Raw genomic sequence first — 27,103 nt, 5'->3', positions numbered from 1 at the left:
CTTGCCTGCCGTAAAGCCGCCTGTGCATTCGCGACAGTTAGAGAAGGCGTGCCGATCGAGGTTAGGACTCGTCTCCGATTGGCCTCACTCACTTCCCCCTTCCCCATGGCTTCCGCTGCTCCGCCCCTGGCGGAGGGACTCGAAGCGGTTGCTAAGAAACACTGTAGGCCGAACAGGCCCTCTGCGCATGCGGAAGAGGAAACGCCTTGTACTTTCCGTGAACTACGGTGGCTCGGAAGGGGCCGGGGCCCGCTCGAATGGCGGTGCGAAAGCGGAGTGGCTTCAGTCAGATCCCTGGCAGGTAACTGGGAGCATCCGCTAACCTCGGCGGCGGGGGAGGCGTGTGTGCGGCCGACTGAGAGGCTGTTCCGGGGCTTAGGATTGCGGAGGCCTCAGTCCCCAGGAAGCCAGGAGAGGGGCGCTTTGTACCGCCGCTTTCCTCAGAGCTTTTTAGACGCGAGTGACGGGTCCTGGGCTCCTCTCTCGGTCCCTGAGGTTCCGTTAGCTCCCAGGCTGGGTGTGCCTCGCCTAGCGTGGAAAAGAGGACTCTCTGTGGGGTGACGGTGACGCTTCAAGGGCTTTCCTGCAAGAACAGCGACCCTCACGAATTCCTGTGAATGAAAGGGGAAAGAGTGGAAAATATGGGAAGTGGACGTGTTTATTAAGTGCATTTTTTCGTTTAGCCGGTATTTACCTGCCGAGCAGTGTTCTAGCCGTTAGGGAGACAACGGTGAGCAAGATAGGATAGATGCAGTCATTTGCTTTCGTCACTTTAACAGAGAGACCGACAAACACAAAATTATTTATCCGATAGGGATAGGTTATGTAAAGAAAAGCAGAATAAAGGGATCGAGATTGCCTAGGGTGCGATGGCTATTTTAGATAGGAAAGGTCTCTGAGGAAGTGACATTTGAGTATCGATCTGAGTGAGGAAGAGCCAGCCATGCCAAGATCTGAGGGAAGAATTTTTCAGGTAGAGACATCAAAAGCGCAAAGCTTCTGACGCTGGAATAATCTTTGCTGTTGACAGGAACTGCAAGAAAGAAGGCCAGGTAGTCAAGCAGCCTAAGAGGGAGCATGGTTAGTAATGAAGTTGAGGGTGGGGGAGGGGGGGTGCGACAGGCTGCGGATCTTGCAAGACCTTGTAGCGGGTGGTCGGAAAATTATCGTATCTGTTTATGTTTTGAAAAGATCACTGGCTGCTCAGTGGAGAAGACTGTAGCTAGGAGTGAGGTTAAGGCAAATGTGAAAGACTGTTGTAGTAGTCCAGGCAGTAGTTGACATTATCTTAAACTAAGTCACCCAGTACGCCAGACGTTTGACTCCCATCGATGTCCTCAAAGAGAGACCTAATTGTATAAAGGAAGTATGCATTTCAACATATCAGCTGTTTTTGTTTAATAAAATATATTAAGATGTTTTGTGGCAGATGGGGGTCACTGCAAACACTTTAAATTGATATCCTGGTATTTTATTGTACATTATCATTCATTTATCAAGAATACTAGTTTTGGTGCCTTCTACATGAGCTACTTATTGGCTTAGGTAGGCAAACTGGGTTCAGGCCTGCCCAGGGAAGCTCATAGTCAAGCGTAGGGGAACCAAACTAGAAAGTAGTTATGGACAATGCAGTGAGAGAAATACTGTGTATAGGCTGAGGGAGCACTTGGCAGGGCCCTCTAATCCTGACTTGGATATGTGGAAGGCTCTCCAAGACTGGAGGTTTCCTAGTTGAAGGTTGAGAGTGGGAGGGAAATGGTTGAGTGTGATTTAGAAAGAATGGGCCAAGCAAAGCTTGGGAATCCTTAAAGTGCACAGAGTTTCTGAGGCCCTCAGAGAAAGCCTGGAGCTAAGTTTGTGGGGCACAGAAGTGAGAAGACCCCAAGAGCCAGATCTCAAAGGACATGCTAAGCCATGTTCAAGGATTTGGACTTTATCCGAATGAAAGTTGAGATGTTTTTCAGAAGGAAGTGGGTGTAGGGTGGGCCAAGAAACAGCCACTTAGCACGGACTCTGTTGTGGTTGTCCAGGGTAGGAGTGGTGTACTGTAACAGTGGCAGTGAGGATGGAGAGAAGTGAGGTGAGAAAGGGTCCAGGAACATAGCCAGGTTTCTCACTTGGGTGACTACGAGATACAGGTGCCGTACACTGAGATGGCAAGTTTGAGAGGCCATAGATTGAGATGAGTTTGTATCGAAGGTGCTGTGGAAACTCCAAGTGGAGCTCTCCACTGGCATTTAGATACATGAGTGTGGAGCCCAGAAGAGAGCTAGACCTAACTGTGGGTTCTGAGTTGTTAGCATGTAGATATTAATTGAAGACATTGAGAGTCCATGAAACATTTAAGGGACTACAGTCAACCCTCTGTATTCACGGGTTCCACATTCAACCAACCTCAGATCAAAAATATTTGTAAAAAGAAAAAAATTCCAGAAAGTTCCAAAAAGCAAAACTTGAACTTGCCACCAGCTTAGCAACTATTTACATACCATTTACGTTGTATTAGGTATTGTAAGTAAGAGATGATTTAAAGTATAGGGGAGGATGTGCATAGGTTATATGCAAATACAGTGCCATTTTATGTAAGGGACTTGGGCATCCACTGATTTTGGTATCCCTGAGGGGTCCAGAAACAATCTCATACCCAGAAATGACTGTAGAAGGAAAGGGGTCCAGCAAGTGTGTCTGAGAAGGAATCTCCAGAGAGGAAGAAGGAACTCCAAGAGAAATTGACTTGTCAAGGATTAGTGTGTGTTTAGAAAAAGGCAAAAATATTTTTAATGGAAAGACTACACAATTATTATCTGTGTAAACATGTGCCCATTTTTCCTTTAAAGAATATACCCCTTTGGCCAGCAAGTCTACTGATGAAATTGTAAGCAGAAGCCCTTTTTAAGAAGAAAACTTGAAGATTGCAGGGGGAGGGGAGTGAAAAGATGTATTATAAAGTGAGAACCCTCATGCATGATAGAGAAGGCACTGAAATTCTATGAATTGATGATTAAATTAATATTCACATCTGGTGAGCCCTAAAGACTTCTTTCCCTTGTTCTGTGTAAGGCTTTTCAGAAAATACAAATGCTTAAAAGAACATTCTTGCTAAACATTTGCTTAGATTAGAAAAAATTAAAGTTGTGTATTATTAAAAGCCAGGCTGCAAATTATACAAGAAAAGTTTTTAATCACTTCTGGCTGTTTCTTTAAACCAAATCCACCCAGAAAGTATCATATCTAAAACAAGAGCGTGGAACAGAGGTACTCTATTTATTCTAGGTAACTCTTCATAAAATAGGTAACTCTTCATAAAAAAACTACTTTGAAGGCTACTACATATTTTTGGATGTATAATTCCCAATTTTTAAAAAATAAGCTATTTTTTATATCTTTATACTTCTCAGCAATATTTCATAACTTTGAATTTCTAAATTTCCCTTCCTCCTTGAAGTACGTAGCTGAATTATAATTAGAAACCAGTTATATTCAGACATATTAAATGATATTACATATTAGCAACTTCTGATCTTTCAATTCTGCCGTGATTTCTTACTGGTTTATTATAAAAACAAAATAACATCACAAAAAGTTTGGAAAACAACTTACAATACCTCAACTTCAGTACCACCACGAAGTGTATTTTTGCATACTCTTTTTGTCTTCAGACATTTCACACAGTTCCAACAATACTTGTGCTATGGGGAATTCCCTGGCAGTCCAGTGGTTAGGACTCCCATGCTGTCACAGCCGAGGGCCCAGGTTCAATCCCTGGTTGAGAAACTAAAATCCCACAAGCCACATGGTGTGGCCAAAAAAAAAAAAAAAACCTCATGCCATGAATTTCTAGAGTTTATCTGTGCATTCTGCCTGAATAATTACTGCTTCTTTCTTGGGAACCTGGATTGCCACCTGACGTCCCTAGTACTCTTGGTTTCTGGAATTGCATAGAGGCTTTAGGAATCTCCTGGTCCAGTGATTTTCAAATTTTCGTAGCAGTGGGACTCCAATGTAAAGAAGTCTATTAAAAGTGGTATTTTACTAGTATGAATGTAAATTATAAGTTCAGTTTTATAACGTGTACTGATTATAGAATCAGGCAGTTTTGAATTCCGAAAGGAATGAAAGGAATGAATAAATATGTGAATAGTTATGGAGAACACGTTCAGTCTTACAGCATCCTCAGCACCCACGCAGTTTGGATAGTGTGTTTGCAAAATGCTGCTTCAACCAAGACATGAAGGTCTATGAGCTTCTTAACAGAAGCTGGTATCTGAGTTGGGTCCTAATTTTTCCTAGCTTTTCCACTTCTCTGGTCATTTATTTTTCACTTGGAATCCTTTGTTCAGGTTGCAACAATTTTTAAGATTACTGACATACAATTATATCACAACCAGGGAACATGGTATTACCACACTTTCACAGAATGTGCTACTAGATAATTCTAAATTGCTTTATTGTATCGGTGCTCTCAAATTTGGTAATTCTTAAATTATAACTTTTCATTGATTTAAAAGTTTAGATTGCATAATATTTTTTAACAAGTTAAAATTGATTGGATTTCACCAGACTTCATTTTCCATTCAGTTAGGTGATATCAAATTCACACAAATGGAAACACTAATTTTACAACATATAAATGAAATAATTCAGGATCAACGTTTATGATGTTTTAGTTCATAAAACCCTGACTCAACCTGAATTGAGTTTATACCCTGCATGGAAGAGGACTTGATCACTGGAAAAATGCTCAAGCCCCACTGCAGCAACTCTGATTCAGTTGGTGCCTAGGGCTCAGCCATTTTTCCTAGTGCCCCAAAGAGTTCAGTGTGTGACTGAAGTCAGGAATCACTGCCCAGGAGGCTGTGTCTTAAAGCACGCAGTGTTGGTGGAGAGAGTAAGCAGGTTATGCCCTGATGACAGCAGACACCATTCTTGGGACTGCAGGGAGATCGGGACCTGTGTGTTGTAAATAGGGCCACCAGACATGCAGTCCCATCATCTGCCTTTTAGCCTAACTTTGTTCAGCAGTACCTGGCAGGAAAGGAGGATGGGGATGGATAGAGAAATTCCTCTTTGACCTCACAGTCCCAGCAAAAAAATGCTGAAAGAAAGGAAGCTAACTACTGGCTCTTGAGCTTCTTGTAGCCCTGATTCTGCTAATTTAAGGGATTTTTTTCCCTCAAGGGTAGTTTTAATTTGCACTTTATTGTGACTTCAACATGTGCAGCTCGAGCACATTGTTAGGTGTGTAACACAGTAAAGACTGAATGAGCTCAGAACTCAAGCCCTGCTATAGATAGTACTGCATTTATAATTTTTTGACATGAAATTTTTATTGTATTTTAAAATTCAGAAGTTAAAAATTACACAGCAGTTAAAAATTCTCTTGAGATCAAAACAGTACTAAAATGAACTTTGGAACTGATTTTAGGATTATTTTGGACATACACACTACTCATGGACACTGAATGAAGTTAATAAATCCCTGAGAACTTGACTGAAGCAGAATATTCAGCCATGAACATATTCAATAAATATTTGTTAATACTACTGTGTACCTGGCATTGTGCTAGGAGCTGGGGAAGAAGTGATGAACCAGACTCCTCTTAAGGCAGGAGTGTTACAAATTATTGCACAGATAACTTAAAGTACAATTGTGACACATTCTGTAAGACAGCAGTGGTGCTGGGAGACTGAGAGTATCTCAGGAGGACCTAACCTTGCTGGAGAAAGTCATTATTATTAGTTTCAGGTGAGCAACATAATGATTCAATATTTGTATATACTGCAAAATGATCACCACAATAAGTCTAGTTAACATCCATCTCCTCACATAGTTACAGATTTTTTGTGTAGTCAGAACTTTTAAGATCTACTCACTTAGCAACTTTCAAATATACAATACAGTATTGTTAACTATAGTCACCATGCTGTACATTCCATTCCATGACTTACTTATTTTTGACCACCTTCAACCATTTTGCCCACACCCCACCCCCTGCCTGTAGTAAGCACCAGTCTGTTCTCTGTATCCATGAATGTGGGGTTTTTTTAGATTCCACATATCAAAGAGATCATATGGTATTTGTCTTTTTTAATCTGACTTATTTCACTTAGTATAATGCCCTCAAGATCCATCCACATTGTCACAAATGGCAAGATTTTGCTCTTTTTTTATGGCTGAACAATAATATCTCTATCTATAGATATATAAATATATAGATATCACATTTTCTTTATCCATTCATCCATTGATGGACACTTAGGTTGCTTCCATGTCTTGGCTATTGTGGATAATGCTGCAGTGAACATAGGGATGTATATATCTTTTCAAGTTAGTGTTTTCACTTCCTTTGGATAAATACCCAGAAGTGGAATTGCTGGATCATATAATAGTTCTAGTTTTAATTTTTTTAAGGGACCTCCATACTGTTTTCCATAGTGGCTGCACTAATTTACATTCCCACAAGGGTTCCCTTTTCTCCACATCCTCAGCAACACTTGTTATTTCTTGTCTTTTTGATAAACAGCCAATCTAATAGGTATGAGGTGTTATCTCATTGTGGTTTTGACTTGCATTTCCCTGATGATTAATGATGTTGAGCATCTTTTAGTGTTACCTGTTGGCCATCTGTATGTCTTTGGAAAAATGTCTATTCAGATCCTCTGCCCATTTCTTAATCAGTTTTTTGGGTTTTTTGTTTTTGCTATCAAGTTATATGAGTTCTTTATATATTTTGGATATTAACCCCTTATCAGATATATGGTTTGCAAATATTTTCTCCCATTTTGTAGGTTGCCTTTGCATTTGCTGCCTGATTCCTTTGCTTGCAATTTATGGAAACAACCTAAGTATGTGTCGATGGATGATAAAGAAAATAACAAAAACACCAAGCTCATAGATACAGAAAACAGATCGGTGTTTGTTAGAGATTGGTGGGGTGGGGGGAGGTGGAGGGCAAATGAGTGAAGGGGATCAAAAGTTACAAACATCCAGTTATAAAATAAATAAGTCATGGGGATGTCATGTACAGCATGGTGACTATGGTTAATAATACTGTATTGCATATTTGAAAGTTGCTAAGAGAGCAGATCTTAAAGGTACTCATCACACAAAAAAATTTTTGAAACTATGTTGATGGATGTTAACTGGATTTATTGTAGTGATCATTTTGCAATATATATATAGAGAGAGTCATTATGTTGTACACCTGAAACTAACATAATGTTATATATCAATTATACCTCAATTAAAAAAAGAATCTGGTAAACGGTGTCTTCTATTTGTGCCTTTCTTAACTTGCCACTCCTTTAAAAAATGGGGGAGGAGCATTGTTTTTTCTCAAAATAAATCATGTTCATTCATTTTTTAACAATTTCACACCATAAATAGAAGTGCAAAGGAAGTAAAAGGAAGGAGTGGGGTGGGCAGGGCCTGGAGTCATTCCTGCCGTGTGTTGTCTTGTTTAACAGGGCCACCTGGGGCGCAGGAAACACTGACAGATGTGCACTGGGGATTACTACGGAGACAGTCATTTAACTTAACCCTCCCAGCGTCATTATGCCCTTGAACTTGGAAGGAGACTGAAGCTGAGGTGTAGCTTGCCCCATGGTGACCCTGATGTGGTTGAGACATATGACTCTAGATCCCAGATCCCAGGTTCTTACTAGTATACCACGTTGACAGAAAAACACTTTTAAGTATTGTCTTAATCATACATTTTATCTTTTATCTATAACTTAATTATCAGGCTTTTTCTTTATGCTAAAAAAAAATGCCTGACCTGGATCAGAGTCCTGCCAACAAGAGTTTAATAGGAGGACAATTTACAAACATGAGGCAGGGTCTAAGCGTTCTTAGTGTTTTAGCAATAACCTGGAAACTTGTTAGAAATAAAAATTTGGGGGCCCCATCCCAGAACTGCTGTATCTGAAACTCCTGGGGTAAGGCCTGCAGTCTGCTTTTACGTGCCTTGGCAAGTGATTCTGAGGCAGCTAAAACTTGTTTTAAGGAAATGAGCAAGGGATGGTGTACCCTGGGGGCTGGTAACTGCCAGTACCTGCTCTAGGCCTGGAAGTAAGTAGAAGGAGCAGTTCCTGAAACTGGAAAGAACAGTCTCCTGCTCTCCCTCTCCCCCCTCTCCCCCCCATCTACTACAGGAGCATGTTGGGACGCAGAGAAAGGGGAAGAGTAGAACTAGCAGGGCAAAGGGAAGGTGCCCAACACAGGATGTGCTGTTGGAACATATCCTTCCCCCTCTTGTCACTAGGGTAGAGAGGTGCTCTTGAAATCAGAGTTGGCCAGCTATGATGGCCCTGATGGTGGACATGGATGACGGGAACCCCTTTCCTTTCATCTTCTGGGCCTTCTCAGTGCCTTCACTGCCCTCTCAGACTTTCCTAACCTTGGCACTGCCACCCAGGTTCCCTGCCCCCTCCCAACTTGCTGTAGAGTCTAACCAGACCCACTTTAATTTTTTGGACAAAGTAAATGACGTCTCAGTTGGGGGAAGGAACTGGAATCTTAGAAGCAGCCTTTGTTTAGAGTACCTCAACTTCTGCCTCAAGAATCACAGCAGCCTCGTTATTGGAGAGAGAGATTAAGTAACCTGTCTGGCTGTGGTCAGATTTGAACCTATTGTTCCATTAGGCCAAAGCCCAATATTGAGAGATTCTAGTCACTTAGCAAACAAACCATTAGCTTCTCATAGAAAGAAAAGCAGTTTTTTACTTTGCGTACTGACCATGAAAGTAATTATTTTTCTGTATTCTGAATTTAATGTAGAGTTTATGTAAAAGAAAAACTCCCTAAAAGTAGTCATCTTTTTTTTTTTTTTAAACAAAGGAGTAAATTACTAGCAGCTTGTTTTCTGATAATTTTTAAATTAAGTTGTGGGAGAATGTTTTCTAGTGAATAGACTGTGCACTTAAAAGCTCTATTTCTTAGGAATACTTTTTAAGAAAATATTTTTAAAACATTTTTAAATACCATTCTCAGTTTTCAGTCTAGAAATTTTTAAAATCAATAAGTTTACGTTTATATTTTAGTTGATATTAATGAAGTCTTATGCATATTGTTGCTAAGGATCAGAAGGCTGATGTCTATAGCTGAAATTGTTATTTTTTTAATTTAACTTTTTATTTTGAGCTAATTGTAAATTCACGTGAAGTTGTAAGAAATAATACAGAGAGATCTTGTGTACCCTTCAACTAGTTTCCTCCAATGGTAGCATCTTGCAAAACTGTAGTACAGTATCACAACCAGGATATTGACATTGATACAATCAATCTACTGCTCCAACTCAGATTCCCCTTTTACTTCTATTCATTTACGTGTGTGTATTTAGTTCAATGCAATTTTATCACATATATAGGTTAGCGTGTTCCCCATCAGTTCTGTTATCACAAGGTCTTTATGACCCTACCCACCAAGTGGGAGGGGCCCTCACTAACCTCTGGCAACCACTGATGTGCTCTCCAGCTCTCTAATTTTGTCATTTCAAGAACTGAACCATACAGTATGCAGCCTTTTGACATTGGCTTTTTTCTCTTAGCATGATTCCCTTAAGGGTCACCCAAATTATTGCATGTATCAATAGTTCTTTCCTTCTTATTACTGAGTAGTATGGATGTACCACAGTTTATTCATCCGTTGAAGGACAACTGGATTGTCTCTAGTTTTGGGCTGCTGTGAATAAACCTACTACGAACTTTCACATACAGGTATTTGTGTGAAAATAAGTCTTTATTTTGCTGGAATAAGCGCCCAAGTGTGTAATTACTGGGTCATATGGTAGCATGTTTAGCTTTTTTGTTTTGTTTTAAAGACTATATTTTTTAGAACAGTTTTAGGTTCACAGCAAAATTGAGAGGAAGGTACAGAGATTTCCTGTATACCTTCTGCCCCCCACACATGCATAGTCTCCTCCATTATCAGCATCTGCAGATGGGATACCACAGTGGTACATTTGTTACAGTTGATAAGCCTACATTGACACGTCATAATCACCCAAATCCATAGTTCACATTAGGGTTTACTTTTGGTGTTTTACATCCTATTGGTTTAGACGAATGTATAATCACATGTATCCATCATTGTAGTATCATTCAGAGTAGTTTCACTGCCCTAAAGGTCCTGTGCTCCATGTATTCATCCCTCCCCTCATCCCCCAACTTCTGGCAACCATTGATCTTTTTACCATCTCCATAGTCTTGCCTTTTCCAGAGTGTCATATAATTGGAATCATACACTATGTAGCCTTTTCAGATTGACTTCTTTCACTTAGTAGTATGCTTTAAAGTTTCCTCCATGTCTTTTTCATGGCTTGATAGCACTTTCTTTTTAGCATGAATAATATTCCATTGAGTGGATGTACCACAGTTTATATATATTCATTCACCTACTTAAGGATATCTTTGTTGCTGCCAAGTTTTGGCAATTATGCATGTGCAGGTTTCTTTCTGGGCGTAAGTTTTCAACTCCTCTGGGTAAACACTGAGGAGTGCAGTTGCTGGAGCGACGTGGTAAGAGTATGTTTAGTTTTCTAAGAAACTGCCAAACTGTCTTCCAGTGACTGTACCGTTCTGTGTTCCCACCAGCAATGTAGAGTGGTCCACTTTCTCCATGTTCTGGCCAGAATTTGGTGTCACTAATTTTTATTTCAATCATATTGATAGTGGTATTTACTGTGGTTTTAATTTACATTTCCCTAATGGCTAAGGTAGTTGGACATCTTTTTGTGTACTTACTTGCTCTATATCCTCTTTAGTGAACATGTCCGTGTCTCTTGCCCATTTCCTAATTGAATTATTATCTTTTTTAACGTTGAGTTTTGAGAGTTCTTTATGTATTCTAGATACTAGTCCATTGTTGGAAATGTGGTTAGCAAATATTTTCTCTCAGTCTGTGCTTATCTTTTTATCCTCTTAATAGGGTCTTTCACAGAGCAAAAGTTTTTAATTTTGTTGAGGTCCAGTTTATCAGTTTTTACTTTTATGGATTGGGCTTTGAAGGCCAAGTCTAAGAGCTCTTTGCCTAGCCTTGGATCCCAAAGATTTTCTCCTTTTTTTTCTAAAAGGTTAATTTTAAGTATTAAGCCTGTGATCCATCTTGAGTTAATTGTTGTAAAAGGGTGAAATTATTTTAAATGAAGTTAAATCAAGGTCTTAGTCACTCATATTTATACTGCCTTTAAACTGTTGATGAACTAATATCAAAGTATGATCAGTGGATAGTTAGGCTTTTCACCCTGGGTTTGATGTAGCTACTAAAAGTAATTTAATGTAAAAATCAATCAAATGGTTGTCCTGATTAATGTTTCAACCTTTGGTTGCTGAGTATCATTTGAAAAAATTAATTGTAGTTTGCACTGGGAATTTGCATAGTTGGGAAGTTGTATTGTAATTGGCCTTGATTTTAGAATTTGTGCAGCATGTAGAAATGATTTCTGAGGATCAGTATTCTGTTTTAAGGTATTGTGGGAGTACATATAGAAACTGTTAAAGATTAGGCTATGTGAGTTACTCCTTACACTTAAGAAGTTTATTAGAGAGCTTCTATTCAACCATTGCCCTGAGGCTTTGGAGCATCAGAGGAAATTTGAGAAGGGGCACTGGCTCTGAAATTAGACTTTCTGGGTTCAAATCCTGATTCTGCCAGTTAACTGGCTCTGTAACTTGATCTCTTTGTGCCTTAGTTTCCTTATTGTAAAATGGGTGTGGTAATTAAGTACCCACCTATTACAGTTGTTATGAAGCTATTACTCACTTAAAACAGTTTCTGATACATAGTGGGTGCTCGATAAACTTCAGCAATTATTATCCCTAAATCATTGATTTTATGTGAAGATGGGTGGGGAATATATATATATTTTTTTAAATTTTATTTATTTATTTATTTATTTATGGCTGTGTTGGGTCTTAGTTCCTGTGCGAGGGCTTTCTCCAGTTGTGGCAAGTGGGGGCCACTCTTCATCGCAGTGCGCGGCCTCTCATTATCGTGGCCTCTCTTGTTGCGGAGCACAGGCTCCAGACGCGCAGGCTCAGTAACTGTGGCTCACGGGCCCAGCTGCTCCACGGCATGTGGGATCTTCCGGGACCAGGGCTCGAACCCGTGTCCCCTGCATTGGCAGGCGGATTCTTAACCACTGCGCCACCAGGGAAGCCCCAAGGGAATATATTTTTTATATTAAGACAAGCATGATTCTGTTAGGATTTGACTGCAAAATTCAGATAGTTTACAGTCCTTAAACAATAAAAGAGAGACTTTAAATAAATTTTGTGCTTGTAATGGGCACCCCCTTAGGCTCCCTGACGTGGGAATTCACTTTCCTTTTCCAGGAGGCGTTTTCTGAAAGAACTCTGAGAAGCACTGCTCATTCACATTTTCTAATTAGGCCTCTCCTAACATTTGTGTCCGTTACAGGCTAGACAAATCTCTCTCATTATCCAGGATAGCTGGCTCCAGAGCCTCTCAGCATTCTGAGCATCCTTCCCCAGACACTTCGCTTTGTTGATGTCTCGTAAGAGCTTGGTGTCGGAGGGGTATGCCTTCCTCCAGACCAGCATGGTAATGCAGCTTGAGATGTCCCAATCTCATAGCAGCCACTTCGAGGAAAAAAGTGTGGTTGGTTAATCCCCTAGTTCGTTTTTTCAGGATTTGTCCTTTGCTTTAGTGCTGTGATTGCTTTAAAACAACAACTGCAGTTCTCAATTCTCAGTGGGTTACCATAGACATTTGTTTCAATGCAGGTTTCTTTGGCCAGCATTAATATCTTAAAAGACACTGTAATTAGGAAGGGTTTATGATAGTCACAGTAGAAGCAGCCTAGCACCTATTGTCTTCATTCATTTGTTATCTGCCTGGCATTTGTGACCCCTAGTTGATGCTTTTGTTTTTCTTTCTGTCTATAAAGCATCATTTTGACTCTTTGTATCTTCAAGTTTATAACATTTCAATCTGATTTCTCATAACCACTCTTATCAAGACCCTGGGTCCCACCGTGATAGAAAATAGCCCATCCTCCCCTCCAACCCCCCCCAACCCCCAAAATGCTTTTTTGTTTACCTGTTTATTGGCATTCACTTTAGTTTTGTGTGCTGAAATGATTGAACCATTTGAAATGGGTCTTTTTATAGGTTGAAAATAGTTGAAATAGCAGCAGTTTTATTCTCATTTGTGGTAAAATTTAAGGACTTAAGACGTATAGAAATAGTGTAAGTATTTTTATTGCTATAGCATTGAAATAAAAATAATTCCATTTGTGGTTGAAAATTATATGAATAGAGTATACAATATTAATTAAAACCTAATTAGGTAGATTTACTGATTAAATTAGCTTTAAAATAAAAAATATTGCCACAGAATATTTTATATAATAGAATATTTTATATGTAAAAATGTCAGTAATTTTATTGGGAAGAAATGTTATAACTAAAATATAAAGTAAAATAAGTATGATGGAATTCATCTTTGAAGTAGAATATGAAAACTAATTTCTGGTCTGTGACAGACAAAATATACCAGACAATTAAGGAGATGATTTTATTCAAGCTATTGCAACAGAGAGAATGTTTATTAATGGAAAACCTGTCAAAGAAGGAAGAAATGGGGAGTTTTATAAAACTAGGGAGTCAGTAAGGAAGGGTGAAGGTGGGTCCTTTCTGGAAATACGGTCAGCCCTTTCTTGGAACACAGAAGGTTCAGTGCTTCTTAACCATAGCTGCTTTCTGGGAGCACAGGGCTCAGGTAAATTTTAACATTGTCAGATGGAACAAGGTTACTGATATTACCGTATTAAGTTATGTTTATAAATTGTGTGAGATACCACGGTTTGAAAATAGAATTCAGTGAAAACTTTACAGAAGCTTCATTTGTAACCTTAAAATCTATAGGTTTCTTAATATTTATTTCTGCACTGGAGGACTAGAACAGGGCGGCTTTGTCTTGTAGGGGTGACCAGGAAATGAAATTCCTTACAAGCTAAGCAAGGGGAAGAAACCAGTGGAGAGGGAGGTTTGAAGACCAAGGGCAGGCCAGTGGGCCCTATAGTAAAAGTGAGAACAGATAAAAGTGACAGCCCTCCCTATGAGGTCTCTTCCAGTGAGGCAGGAAGGAAGTTAAAGATGGGCATTTATAAGTGGGTCCAGGTAAAGGAGGGAATTCCGTGGATTTTGTTAAATATAAATTTTAAAAGGACAAAATCATGACCCATATAAAATGAACGCAGAGCAACGATTTTATTTAACTAGTTAATTAATGAAAGAACTAGACAAATGTCACAACCATTTTAAAAGAAAAGTTGACTTTATATAGAGTAAAGGAATGTTGAAATGAGTTTACAGATAGAAGCAAAACTGGCTTTTCCCACTGCAGGGAGGGTTGCCCCTTCACCAGACAATTATGGGCATGTCCACAGACAAGAATTATTTGCATTGCTATCAGTTACTTACAATTTACCAAGGTGTAAAATAGCTCAAAGTCAGTGAAAAGACCAAGCCCTGTAGGATCCAATAATTCCCAGAGGCTCCAGTGTTCCCATTGAAAGGATATTCAGTAATCTCTTTTGCTTGCACCAAAGTCTTTAATTTTTCCTAGCCACGCTTGCTGTATAGTAACTACATGCTTTCTCTAATATTCACTTATCAGTTGATTGCCCATTTCTCTGCTTTAAAAGCCACGTCTGATCCTTTCCTTTTGCCCCATTCTTTCTGGTCTCCATCAGGTCAAAGGAGCCTGGGGAAACCAGGATGTCTAAATTTATATCCAGCTACAAATACAAAATACAGTTTGCTCACGTTTGGATTGCTTTTGCTTAACGTCTTGTCTTTTTCTTGGGATGGCATTTAAAATTTTTAAATTTAATGTTATAAATGATAACCAGGGTTTCTTTATATTATCATATAATTTTAAGTTGGGAGTTAACCAGCAATAACCATAATAGTTTGACCATATAGCAATCTAACTTTAGGTTTTCATCTATAAGTTGAACGTAAAAGTTAATGAATTTGAGTTATTAGCCAAGTGGTTCTCAACCTGGATGATTTTGCCTCCCAAGGGCATGCTACTGGCATCTAGTGGGTAGAGGCCAGGAATGCTGCTAAAACTTCCTACAATGCACAAGACACCTCCCCCAAAGCAAAATTACCCAGTTCCTACTGTTAATAGTGCCAAGGTTGAGAAACTCTGACAGCCCATTGAAAAATGTTAGAGGAAAGCTAAAGTTTTACTGTAATAAAATTAAAAATAATTTTATGATCTTAAATCTATATGAAAAACATGAATTTTATTTTTATGGTTTTAAAATAATCTTATTACCAGTTTTCCATTTTTAGAAATTAAGCCATCAGTATTACCTTTAACTTGAGAGACTAAATGATTAAGTGGAAACAGTTGCCTTTCCCTTGTAATGTAATGTATATAACACTTATATTTTTAAATTATTTTTCCTATTTTAGGTTTTATTGAAGAAACAGAGATTCATCCCATTTCTAAGATTAATATTTACAATTTGGATTTGTCGACCTTCTTGTAAGATATATATGGCAATCAAAATGAAAGCTTTCTTTGAAGTTTTAGAACAATTATACCGGAAGGTACTTCTTGGAGCCACACTTGAAAATGACAGCCATGATTACATCTTTTATCTCAACCCAGCATTTTCAGATCAAGATTGCTCTACAACCACCTCCTCAGACTGCTCAAACATCCTTGATGTTCAGGGCAAGCATCAGCCATCCTCTGTGAATTTGGCTACCCCTTCTGTAGCACCTGTTTGTTTGCAGAGACATTTTCAGTTGAGCAGTACCCGAGAAATAATGCTCCTTCAGTTAACAGTGATCAAAGTGATGATAACCAGAATATTATCTGTCGAAACTGAATTGCATGCTAAGGAGAAATATAAAGATATAATTAAAATTCTCTTAAAATCATCTGACATCGATTCTAAATTAGTAAGCCCATTTGCTTTGGGGGGTTATTTTAAGATCTAGATTTTTAAAATATACGTTTTAACATTCAGTAACAGTAGGTAAATTTATTTGTTTTCTTATAGACCTGTATGTTCCAAACCTCGGATAAATTGTTATCTCACATGGCTGCAAAGTGCCTTGCACTACTTCTGTATTTCCAACTGAAGGAAAAGGTAAGATAAGTAATCAAATTATGTTACTGTTTCTTTTATAGTTTCTTTAAAATTGCTCTCTGGCATTCAATATTTTATCAATAAAATATTTGCTCACATAATAACGTGTAAATCTACAAAAGTGTAAGAATAGAATAATATGATGGCTTATATCAAGGATTAGAGTCTTAAATATGTTGTAAATCTTCACAGATCAGATTCTTAACTCAAAAGATGGGTTTCAAGTCAAAGAGTTCATAACTTTCTTCAGATTGTCAAAGGAGTAGGTGGGCCTCCTTCCTCCCCTCCAAAAAAAGGTTTAGGAACCCCTGCTTGAGACTAAGACCATTTTCACAGGTTTAATATAAATAAATTCTAAGAGTGGTCCTCAGCATAATGAAAAAATATGAACAAATTATCAGATTTTTCTCTTATCTCTGAATTAGTTAATAAACAAATCTAAATTTACTGACTTCTTTCAGCTATAATTGCTTGTTCCTTTCTTAAAATAACATTCTTTCCTGAATTAAAAAAGGTGGTATTTGCAGTAGAAAATTTGGGAAAAGAGAAAAAGTATAAAGACCAAAATAAAAATTACATATCATTCTAGCTACCAGAGATAATAACCACTGCTAATATTTTCATGTTCCCTTTGATCTTTTATTTCTATGGCATATTGAATTTCTTGATTTAAGGAATATTAGGATATTTGTGTCCTTGTTTTAACAAATATTATCATACTTTTTTTTTTGGAAGGGAGTAAGCAATGTTGTATTGAGTTGTATATAATAGGTAATTTGTAATTGTAAAGAAAATATTGTATTATAACTTACTCCTTTAAATTTTTTCTAACTTCTAGATAACATTGAGTAATTCCTGGATTTCTTTCTGCCAAAAAAATCTTTCTGAATATTCTGAAAGTGATAAAGTAGTATACTGCCTCTGGATGCTTACCTTTGTAATAAAAGAAATCTTTAAAGATACATGTTCACAAAAAACAGGTATGAATTATGTTTCCCCGTAAACAATGGTCATTATCTTGTTCCCAAGGAGGATTATAGTTATACAATGAAGAGTAAAACTTACTTTGGAACGTCTGATCTGTCTTGAAGTATGAAAACCTAAAGAATTGTGCCCCATATTTTTTGATTGAGGATACCTTTTTAAAAGGAAAAAATGTAAAACTTCACTATTATTAAAAATTGAAATTAAAGCTTTTCATTTTTATATATCCTTTGCATCGTCTGATGTTACTGATATTTGTAAAATGGGTATTAGCCATGGTTATTAGCTCTTACTTAGTCTGTGTATCTTCATTTGTTCATGTTAGAGGTAAACAATCCAATCCATTTTTTCATCTTATAAAGGGATAATAATTACAAAAATTGAATTGTAAAATTGCTTTTTAAGAAGTCTTTGTTTTTCCTGTTGCTTATAATTACTATTTTTTTAATCACAGAAATTCTAAAGCAGTTCCTGACTCCTTTTGACACTATTTTTGAAGTCTTTTACAATTCCTTATTTTCTCAGCATTTTGAAAACCACCAAGATACTTCTAAACTAATAAATAGCTTGATATGTTTCCTGGAATTGCTTGAACTTCTTATAGCCTCCAGAATCCACCTGAAGTTACATTTCACTTGCCAGAGGATTTTATTTTTGAAACCTTCTTGCGTGTTCGACGTTATTACCTGGCCTATTCAGGCTTTTGTCAAAAGGAAATTCATCATATTCATCAAAAAGTGCCTTCTCTGCAAAGTGGGTGAAGACCTTTCTCGGGGATCTGTCCCTACCTTCATGGCACCAGATCATCCTTTAGATGTGGACCTGTTGGCTTTGGCTGATGCTGTTTTGCAAGCTGTGGATTTGGGCTTGTTGAGGACACTGTCTGTCTATGGAAAACCTTCCTGCTTTGGAGGCGATGAAGTCCAACCTGGATGTGAGTGTGTCCCTGGTCCAGATCATGTGATCCTTAGAGCAGCGAGCTTACTTATCATTAGATCCTTAGAAATCAAGTTTCAAAATGGTGCTTCAGCAAATGAAATGAAAGGTAACTCTCTCATCTCCTTTTGTATGCAAAGTAATGGGTAATTATTTACTGAAGTAAAATTATTCATAATTATCAAATCTCAGGACTGTAATTTCACAATTTAAGCTATATGTTATTCTAATTATAATTTATTAATTTTCTTCCAAAAAAAAGAGAAAAAACTAGAATTGCCTTAAGAAAAAAAGTTTCAGTTTTGTGCTCTAAACTGAATTTGCGTAGTATAGTTAATAATTGTGTTTAAAAAAAAAAGATTCTGTTGAGTCACTTCGAAGTAAGCAATGTAAGTCAATTCATATTCAGATATTTGTAGTATATTATTCATATTTTCCTTCATAAAATTGGTATATCTACTAATACAGATTTTTGACAATTAGGAGTTGAATCGAAACTAATATGTCAGAAGTTATATTGATGAAGAAATTTTTGTATAAAATTTCCAGGATGTTAACTTAAGAGTCCAAAGAGAGCCATTTAAAGTATTCAGTGTAGGTGCTGGGGAAGGTTATGTCCTCTGTTTCATTTGAGGAAAATGAATAGTAAACGTCTCTAAACAAGCAGCATAGAGTTTCAGTGAAAGGTTTGAATTGTAAGCAATGACTTCCCTGAATTGCTTTAGATAACATTTAGCTTGTAGTAACAACATGTAAGATATAATCCTGTGCAGTTATCATTTACAACACTAGATGGCGTGTGTTATATGTCAAGAATTTTAAATTGCAGTTAAAACTCCTCAAAACCTTTTTGACTTTTGTGCTTAATAGTAGTACTTTCTTTTAATACTTTAAACAATTTTAAACAAACAAAAAAATTTTTTTCTGTTATTTTGAGGGCAAATTATTTTTGTTTGGGTGCATTGTTGTGTCTAGTAACAAACCATGTGGCATTCAGTGAAGTGATTTCTGTTGCCTACTACTCATTCATTTATATGCATTGAGCAAGAATTTATGTAACTTTTATTTCTCAGAGATAATTAGTTATTTGGCAGCGTGGGAAGTAGATGATCTGGCTATACATTTTAACTGTATCCTACTGAGTGGGTCATTTTTTTCTCTGAAGCTCAGTTTCCTAATATACAAAGTAGAGATAATCCCTAACTCACAAACTTTTTGAAAGTGTGAATTATGAAAATGAATTTTAAAATACTCTAGATATTATAAATTTATATATAGGCAAGTTATTATAAATGCATTCATAAACTGTTGCTTGCTTTTGAAATTTGCATTTTTTGAAGTTGATTTACAGAGGTTCATGTCTGAGTTACTGACCTTCTTAAAGCCTCACCTTCAGCCCTCTCTGCAATCACACAATCTTTGTGAGTGGTTGTCTAGGGTCTTCATAGAACAAGACGATGACATGCTGGAGGCTGCCAAAACAGCAATGGGCATCTACCTGAAGTTGACCAGGTTCGTATATTTTAAAGTAATTATACTAACTACATGCCAGGAAAGCAGAAAACATTTTTAATAATGTTTTGGACATACTATTTACTTTCCATCATTAGGGGAAAAAAAAAATCCCTAACAATCTTGTGGTTTCCTTATAAGTTCCAATTCCTTTCTTTAACCCTGCCCTACATGAAAATAGATTATATTTGAGTTCTCATTATGAAAACCTGGCTGGCTAGGCAGATCTAGGGATTAGAACTAGACTGAGATTAGACAGCATGGATTCTGGCTGAGTCTCCACCTTTGCTTTACCTGTGTGATCAGGAATAAGTTAATACACTTGTCTAAGTCTTAATTTAATTGATGTTTAAGAACTCTTTTCACCTCTGAGACTAACTTGTCTGTATTGAACTTCTGTAAGGTGATTTTTGCCTTTGTAAAGGTGAGTACAATCTTCTAAGTAATCAAAGGAACTGTTGTAAATTTTCATTTTAATGTACAGTTGAACTGGGATTGATATCATCTTGAGGCAGATATCTGAAATTGATTATGAACTTACGTTACTGATGACATTTTATACTGATCCTATTTCTGTTTATTAAAACAGCTGTACTTGGTCAATCTTGGGTCAGTCTTGTGGCAAATATCTGTAATTGGTAATGAAGTTAATAACTGAAGACCTTTTACACTGTTTCTGCTTCTGCTTTATTAAAACCTTAAAGTATTTGCTTTATTTCCATTTCTTTCTTGGCTTCAGAGAAAGGGATTTCTTACTAATGACTGTCGGTGCAGTGTTGTGCTGCCAGTTCTTACTTGTATTATGACACTGCTGGCAGTGGCTGCTTTCAGACTGTAAGAGTTTGGGGCCAATTTTCAAAAGGTTCTAATCAAGAACACAGAATTCCTGCATGCGATTTGAATTAGGCTTAGAAACGGTCAAATACAAATTCCGTCTGAATGCACATGCCTCGTAGAGTATATCTTAGTTGTATTCAAAGCTGACTTCTTACTCCTCAAGAAAGAGGAAGCCTCTGAATTAAATTTACTTTGTATGTGAATTTCTAACTTTCTTAGCTTGAGTTTAGTGTGCTCGCAGAGGCATGTGCTCATGTCATATGTATTTTTTTTAATGTAACTGTATTAGTTAAGAGTGACTGGCTGTAAATGATAGAGATCAACATAAGTTAGTCTAAGCAAAAAAAAAAAAAGGAATTTATTGGCTCTTAATTGGGAATTCTAAGGGGTCAAGTTGTCCTCAGGTATAACTGTATATGACTCAAACCATGTCATTGATTATTTCTCTTTGTTTCTATCTCACGGCTCTGAATTAATTCTCAGGACCACCAGCAGTGCCAGGCTTACAGCAGCCTTACAGTTATAATCTTTAATGGTGCCAGCAGAAGTCCTGGAGAGATCTGATTAGCCTGCGTGGGTCACAGATTCATGTTGGAATCATGGTGGCCAGGAGCTTGGGTACTCTGATTGGTCAGTCTGGGTCACATGCCCACCCCTGTTGAGGCAAGTGTGGAAGGAAAGGAAGGAGGTTAATTGCCACCTTACCATGGGGAATTAGTTACCTGTAGGAACAAGAAATTCTGATGTCAAGAGACAGGAAGACAGAGGACTTTAATTGGGCAGGTAAAAACTAGAACTACCAAAGTCAATGGATTTTATTTATTTTATTGAATCAGATTTATATGGAGTTTGTGGAAAAAGAGATGGTTTTGAAATTTTTTTCTTTTTAAAATAATGCATACATTAAAAAGAAATCTAATAGGAGAATTTATGGTTTGTGAATTACATCTGTCAAAACTTACATTTGTAAACAGTCATTAACCTGAAGTCTCTGCTCCCTTTGTTTTCAGAGAATGTGAAGCTACTGAAAGCTTGACCCAAGAAAAAGAAATGTGGAACCATCACACACATGAAAATGGCTATAATCCACACTGTATTTTTTTATTCTTATTAAAAAATATAGGATTTGATTCTACAGTTCTTCTTGATTTTTTGATTTCATCAGAAACCTGTTTTCTTGAATATTTTGTTAGATATTTAAAATTATTGCAAAAAGACTGGGATAATTTTTTCACCATTTGCAAGTACTTTGATATAACTGAATCTAAAGATAACATAAATATTTGTTGTTGTATCTCCTCACTTGTCCAAGACAGAAGCAGCAACCAAACAGAACCTAGTCCTTTGGCTGTTCTTGGTAATCACAGAGATGCTCATGCTTGGGTCTCCTGGGCTTCTGAAGCTTCTTCTGAACCACTGAACCATGTTGTGATGTCTGAGGAGGCCCAGGCCACACTCCAGGCTAATAGTCTGTCTCCCGCACGAACTTCTCAAAGTCTGGTAGATTATGAAACCTCTGATGATTCTGAAGAAGAATCCACAGGCCAGCGTTTAGCAAACAGTAGACTAACATCTTTACACCAAGAAGCAATGAAGAAAATTCAGGACACAGTTGGAACAAGTAGGGATAAAAAAGAACTTAGCCTGGAGTCTCAGTCAAGGTCTCTGGTTTCCAAAGTATCTAATACTCCCTTCTCTGTTGATTGTGACATAGGCCCAAATAACATTGCTTCTAAAGTGGGAATATCTCACAGAACAGTAAAGTGCTTTGAAGAGCTACAAGGTGCCATTTATCGTTTGCAGAAGAAAAATCTGTTCCCATATAATCCAACAGCACTTTTGAAGTTGTTAAAACATATTGAGACAATATATAATAGAAGTATGACTCCTTTGTAAAACAGGAACTGGTTTTCCCTAATATAATTGTGCCTTAATGAGATAACAGTAAAAAAAAAAAAAAAAAACTTCAAAAGGGTTTTCTAACATGCCTTTCCTTTGCCTTTTGGAAGCTGCCTAGTGACTGAAAAAAATACATCAAATGACAAGTCACTTGATACAGTTGTACAGCACTCAAAATTTATGGTAGTTCAACTTACACAAATTTGGGATAGTTATTGTATTAGTTTCTTACTGCTGCTGTAAAAATTACCACAAACTTGGTGGCTTAAAACAACAGAGATTTATCCTTTCACAACTAGATTTATCCTCTAGTTCTCTAGTTCTCCTCTAGTTCTGGAGGCTAGAAATTCAAAATCAAGATGGCTACAGGGCCACACTTTCTCTCAAGGCTCTAGGGGAGAATCCTTCCCTGCCTCTTCCTAGCTTCTGGCCATTGCTGGCAATCCTTGGTATTCCTGGACTTGTTGCTGCATCACTCCAGTCTCTTTCTCTGTTGTCACATGACATTTTCCCTGTCTGTATCCAGTTTCCCTCTTGTAAGGACACCAGTCACTGGGTTAGGGCCCACTCTCATCCAGTGTGGCCACATCTTAGCTTAATTATATCAGCAAGTACCCTATCTCACATTCACAGGTTCTGGGTAGATGTGAATTTTGGGAGGGACGCTGTTTAAGCGAGTATGGTTATTATTTCCCCCTGAGGTATTTACGTGTAATGTGATATGTAAAAAACTTAAATCTTAGCAGTTTTTTAAAGAGAGGTGATTAGCTCTATATGTATATATGTGGTCTACAAACACAAGTGTATTCTTTAAAAAGAGTTTTAATAGGTAATTTTCCTATTTAAAATTGTGATATGGATAATTATATTCTGTCTTTTTGAGAGGAGGCAGTAAATTCAAGTTTTCATGTCATTACAGGCATACCTCATTTTATTGTGCTTCACTTTATTGTGTTTTGTAGATATTGCATTTTTTACAAATTGAAGGTTTGTGGCAATCCTGTGTCATACAAGTCTTTTGGTGCCATTTTTCCAACAACATTTGCTCACTTTGTGTCACATTTTGGTAATTGCAATATTTCAAACTTTTTCATTATTTGTTACAAATATAAAACTTTAATGGATGAGGAGTTGCTTCTTATGGATGAGCAAAGAAAGTGGTTTCTTAAGATGGAATCTGCTCCCGGTGAAGATTCTGTGAAGGTTGTTGAAATGACAACAAAGGATTTAAAATATTATATAAACTTAGTTGATAAAGCAGCGGCACGGATTGAGAGGATTGACTCCAATTTTGAAAGCACTTCTACTGTGGGTAAACTGCTGTCAAATGCATTGCTTGCTACAGAGAAATGGTTCATGAAAGGCAGAGTCCATCAGTGGGGCAAACTTCATGGCTGTCTTATTTTAAGAAATTACCATGGCCACCGTGATCAGTCAGCAGCCATCAACATCGAGGCAAGACTCTCCACCAGCCAAAAAATTACACCTCGCTGAAGGCTTAGATGATGGTTAGCATGTTTTAGCAATAAAGTATTTCTTTATTAAGATATATAGGCATAATGCCATTGCACACTTACTAGACTACAGTATAGTGTAAACATAACTTTCATATGCACTGGGAAACCAAAAAATCCATGTGCTTCTCCTTGTGATACTTGCTTTATTGTGGTGATCTGGAACTGAACCCGCAATATCTCCAAGGTCTGTGATGGATTTATATACTGAGAGCATAACTATATTGTGCTGGTCAGTCTGTCATTAAGACGATCTGAAATGTCCTTAAAATATTTTTTAAATGATCCTTTTATAGAGAAATATAAGGAGACTGAACCTATCAGACATTAAAATATACTTTAAGGCTGTGTTAATCAAAAGAGGGTAGTACTCATTCAGGTAGAAATGGGAATATCAGTGGAACTAAACAGAGGATGGCTAATCAAAGTAACAGTGAGATACTAATGTTAACCAAAGAGAAATGCAGAGGTCAAAAACTCTGGTAACAGAGTTGGGGGTGTACATTGGGGCAGCTTCTACATAAAAAGTGTGTATCTTCAAGGATTTTCAATGCCACATTGTTTATAAAAGCGAAAGACTAGAAATAATCTGGTTAAGTAAATCATAATATATATACTCATAGTATGTATGCTAAGTTATATATACTTGTGGAAAGAATGGGCTGTATTCATGTTTACAGAAATGAAACATCTACAGTTAAAAAAAAAAAAGTGAGTATACTGGGCTCCCATTTGTTTAAGAAAAGAACGTGGGGAAGGAGTAATACACACACATATTTATATATGCCTTTGTGTATTTATAAAATATTTATGTAAGAACATATAAGAAAATACTAATAGTGGTTGCCCTGGGAAACAGATCTGAAGTAGAACATTTAATTTCTTATTATATATCTCTTTCTACTCTTGTTTTTAATTGGGTACTTTTTTTTTTAGTTAAAATTTTTTTAAGGAAAGGAAAAAAACAAACATTCTTTATGTTCCTAAGGGTACATAAATGTTAAATGCATTAAAAGTCATGCTTATACAGATATGTTTTTGACCTGTGTTTCTCTATAAGGTTAATAAGGAACCATCAGTCCCTTGTTATATCTAAAACGAGGAAAAGGCAATCTCCTATGTATGCAGAGTGTTGCCATATCAGAGACGCTACATATATTCAATATAACTAACCCTTAGGTGTAAGCCAATTCCTCCCACCCTCACTGAAGCCCTACTATTGGTGAAGGTGACTGACTCTGGCTATGTGATAACTTTCCTGGCTGTTCAGAGTACCAGAGCTGTCCTGAGGTAGTCCATAAGGGAACACAAAACTAGTGATATTTGCACGATGAGTTTCCAGTCTGTAACTCCACCTCTTCAAGTAAACGCATGTGTGTCCAAGTGACCACAAAGTGTCATGAATCTAATTTATTGTTTTAACTTAAAATACAACATATACAGCAAAATACATGTATACGACTTGATGAATTTTCACAAACAACATACCTGTGAAACCAGTATCCAGATCAAGAAACAACATTACTGGCACTCAGGGGTCCCCCTTGGATCCTCTTCCAGTCACTATCCAGCGGAAAGGTAACTATACCCTAAATTGAGACAACATAGATTAATTTTGCCTAGTTTTGTCTTTTATGTAAATGGAATCATAGAGTATGTGTTCTTTTATATCTGGTTTCTTCAACATTATTTGGAAGTGTGTTCTAATTTATTTTTTAAATAATTGCCAAGTAGCTGCATTTCAACTATTAGTAACAAAATACTTATAACTCCTCAAAATTGTCTATGGCACTCCCAATGTGCTAGGATGGTGAAATTGACAAACAGTGGTTGAAACAAAATAGAGACTCAAACAGGTTATACAGGGCCTTGTGCAGTTGGCCCCAACCTGTTCCTCTAGTCACACCTGTGGTTCCCGCCCCACTCACTGTCTTAGGAGCACCACCTTTTGCCTTACATATTCATTCATCAAGCCCCATCTTTTTTTTTTTTTTTGGTCAAACCCCATATTAAATGTTGGACCTGTGAAGCCTTCTCCACCTGTTTTGAACCATTAGATCTTACATGCTTGATGTTCTCTTCACTGTGCTCTTTCCTGTATTGTAGCATTTGTCACATTATGTTTTAATAATTTGCCAACAGTCTCCATTTGCCATGCTCTTTTTACATTGTCCCTCGTGAACAGCATCATGTCTGCCCCATTATTATAAACACACCACAAATGTTGAGCAAATGAGAAGAGATCCTCTCCAAGGACTTGATAGTCTGCTGGGGCAGACAGGTGTGCAGAGACCTAAAATCTTTAACGCATATATCAGTCACACTTCCTATACGCCGGCTGCTGTTCCAAATGCTCTGATAATCCTCACAATAATAGGTACTATTATGATCCCTATTTTGCAGATGAGATTAACTTGGTAAACTGGTAAAGTGGCAGAGCCGAGACAGTGGATCTAGTCAGTCTAGTTCCAACCTTCTCTCCATAACTGCCTGTCTTCAAGCAGAGGGTGATACATGTGCACTATTAAAACTAACGTTGTACTATGTGTGGTAAGTGGTATGAAGAGAAGTCATGCTGGCAAGCTATGCTGGGGTCAGAGCATCCAAGACCTTGTGTGCTGTGCTAAGGAGTTTTGACTGTTTTGTAGGCAGTGGAGAGCCAGTGTGGTTTTCAAGTAAGTGACTGGTTTTGTGTTTGAAGAAAGTGACTTCCATGGCAATATAATGGTGAGGCAGACAAGTAGAAAGATTGAAAAGAATCCTGGGGAAGTCCCACTGGCATCAGGGGCAATGGGAATGGAAGAGGGGGAGCAAGGCCTTCTTGCTGAATGCCTGCATCAGGCCCCCTCCCTCCATAGATCCACTAAGACATGAGAAAAGGAGCAGTGAGACACACAAACACTGACTGAGCAGTCCAAGAAAGCCAAATCCTTAGCAGGTCTTTGGACTGAGGAACAGGCACAGCTGAGGACAGGGCTACCACACTGAAATGGGATTAATTAGACACATACTGAATGTTGAGAACCACCACCACCGCTAACCTTTTCCCCCAGGAAATTAGAAGAGAGTTCTGTGGAATCTGACACAGATTTAAGAGGAAAGATCTAAAGATACATTGTCAGGGGGGGTTCCCCAAAGAAATTACTCGGCCAAGTCTCCCAACTATGAAGCCCACAGTCACAAACCACCCATGGGCAGTTTCTAGTTGGCATTTATGTGCCCAACTCTTACATAGGAGTGAACAGCCAAGGATCACGAGGCATTTGCAGAAAGTCTCTTAACATG

The 27,103-nt window shown here is 37.6% G+C and overlaps 1 protein-coding gene across 3 annotated transcripts; it reads left to right on the top strand.

The window, feature by feature from the left end:
- Positions 1 to 198: 198 nt before the first annotated feature.
- On the top strand, positions 199 to 24,685 carry LINS1 (lines homolog 1). Of its 3 annotated transcripts, XM_059912616.1 has the most exons (7): positions 199 to 301; positions 15,451 to 15,945; positions 16,047 to 16,136; positions 16,975 to 17,116; positions 17,575 to 18,165; positions 19,397 to 19,568; positions 21,416 to 24,685. In XM_059912616.1, the coding sequence occupies exons 2-7, from the start codon at positions 15,535 to 15,537 to the stop codon at positions 22,299 to 22,301; spliced, it is 2,292 nt and encodes a 763-aa protein (XP_059768599.1). In that variant the 5' UTR covers positions 199 to 301; positions 15,451 to 15,534; the 3' UTR covers positions 22,302 to 24,685. The 3 variants fall into 3 exon arrangements, with proteins under 3 accessions (XP_059768599.1, XP_059768601.1, XP_059768600.1); XM_059912618.1 differs by lacking the exon at positions 15,451 to 15,945 and having other exon boundaries at positions 240 to 301; XM_059912617.1 differs by lacking the exon at positions 199 to 301 and having other exon boundaries at positions 15,455 to 15,945; positions 17,575 to 18,054.
- Positions 24,686 to 27,103: the final 2,418 nt, after the last annotated feature.

Source organism: Balaenoptera ricei, chromosome 2, assembly GCF_028023285.1.
Source record: "Balaenoptera ricei isolate mBalRic1 chromosome 2, mBalRic1.hap2, whole genome shotgun sequence".
Classification (NCBI taxonomy): Eukaryota; Metazoa; Chordata; class Mammalia; order Artiodactyla; family Balaenopteridae; genus Balaenoptera; species Balaenoptera ricei.
The sequence above is the reverse complement of the archived record's forward strand: the minus strand, read 5'-3'. Positions and strand labels throughout refer to the sequence as shown.

Excerpts from the sequence above, each read along its gene's own strand:
- LINS1 (XM_059912616.1), top strand. The coding sequence starts at position 15,535 with ATGGCAATCAAAATGAAAGCTTTCTTTGAAGTTTTAGAACAATTATAC. Across the intron at positions 17,117-17,574 it reads TACATGTTCACAAAAAACAG|AAATTCTAAAGCAGTTCCTG; the intron begins GTATGAATTATG and ends TTTTAATCACAG. Across the intron at positions 19,569-21,415 it reads ATCTACCTGAAGTTGACCAG|AGAATGTGAAGCTACTGAAA; the intron begins GTTCGTATATTT and ends CTTTGTTTTCAG.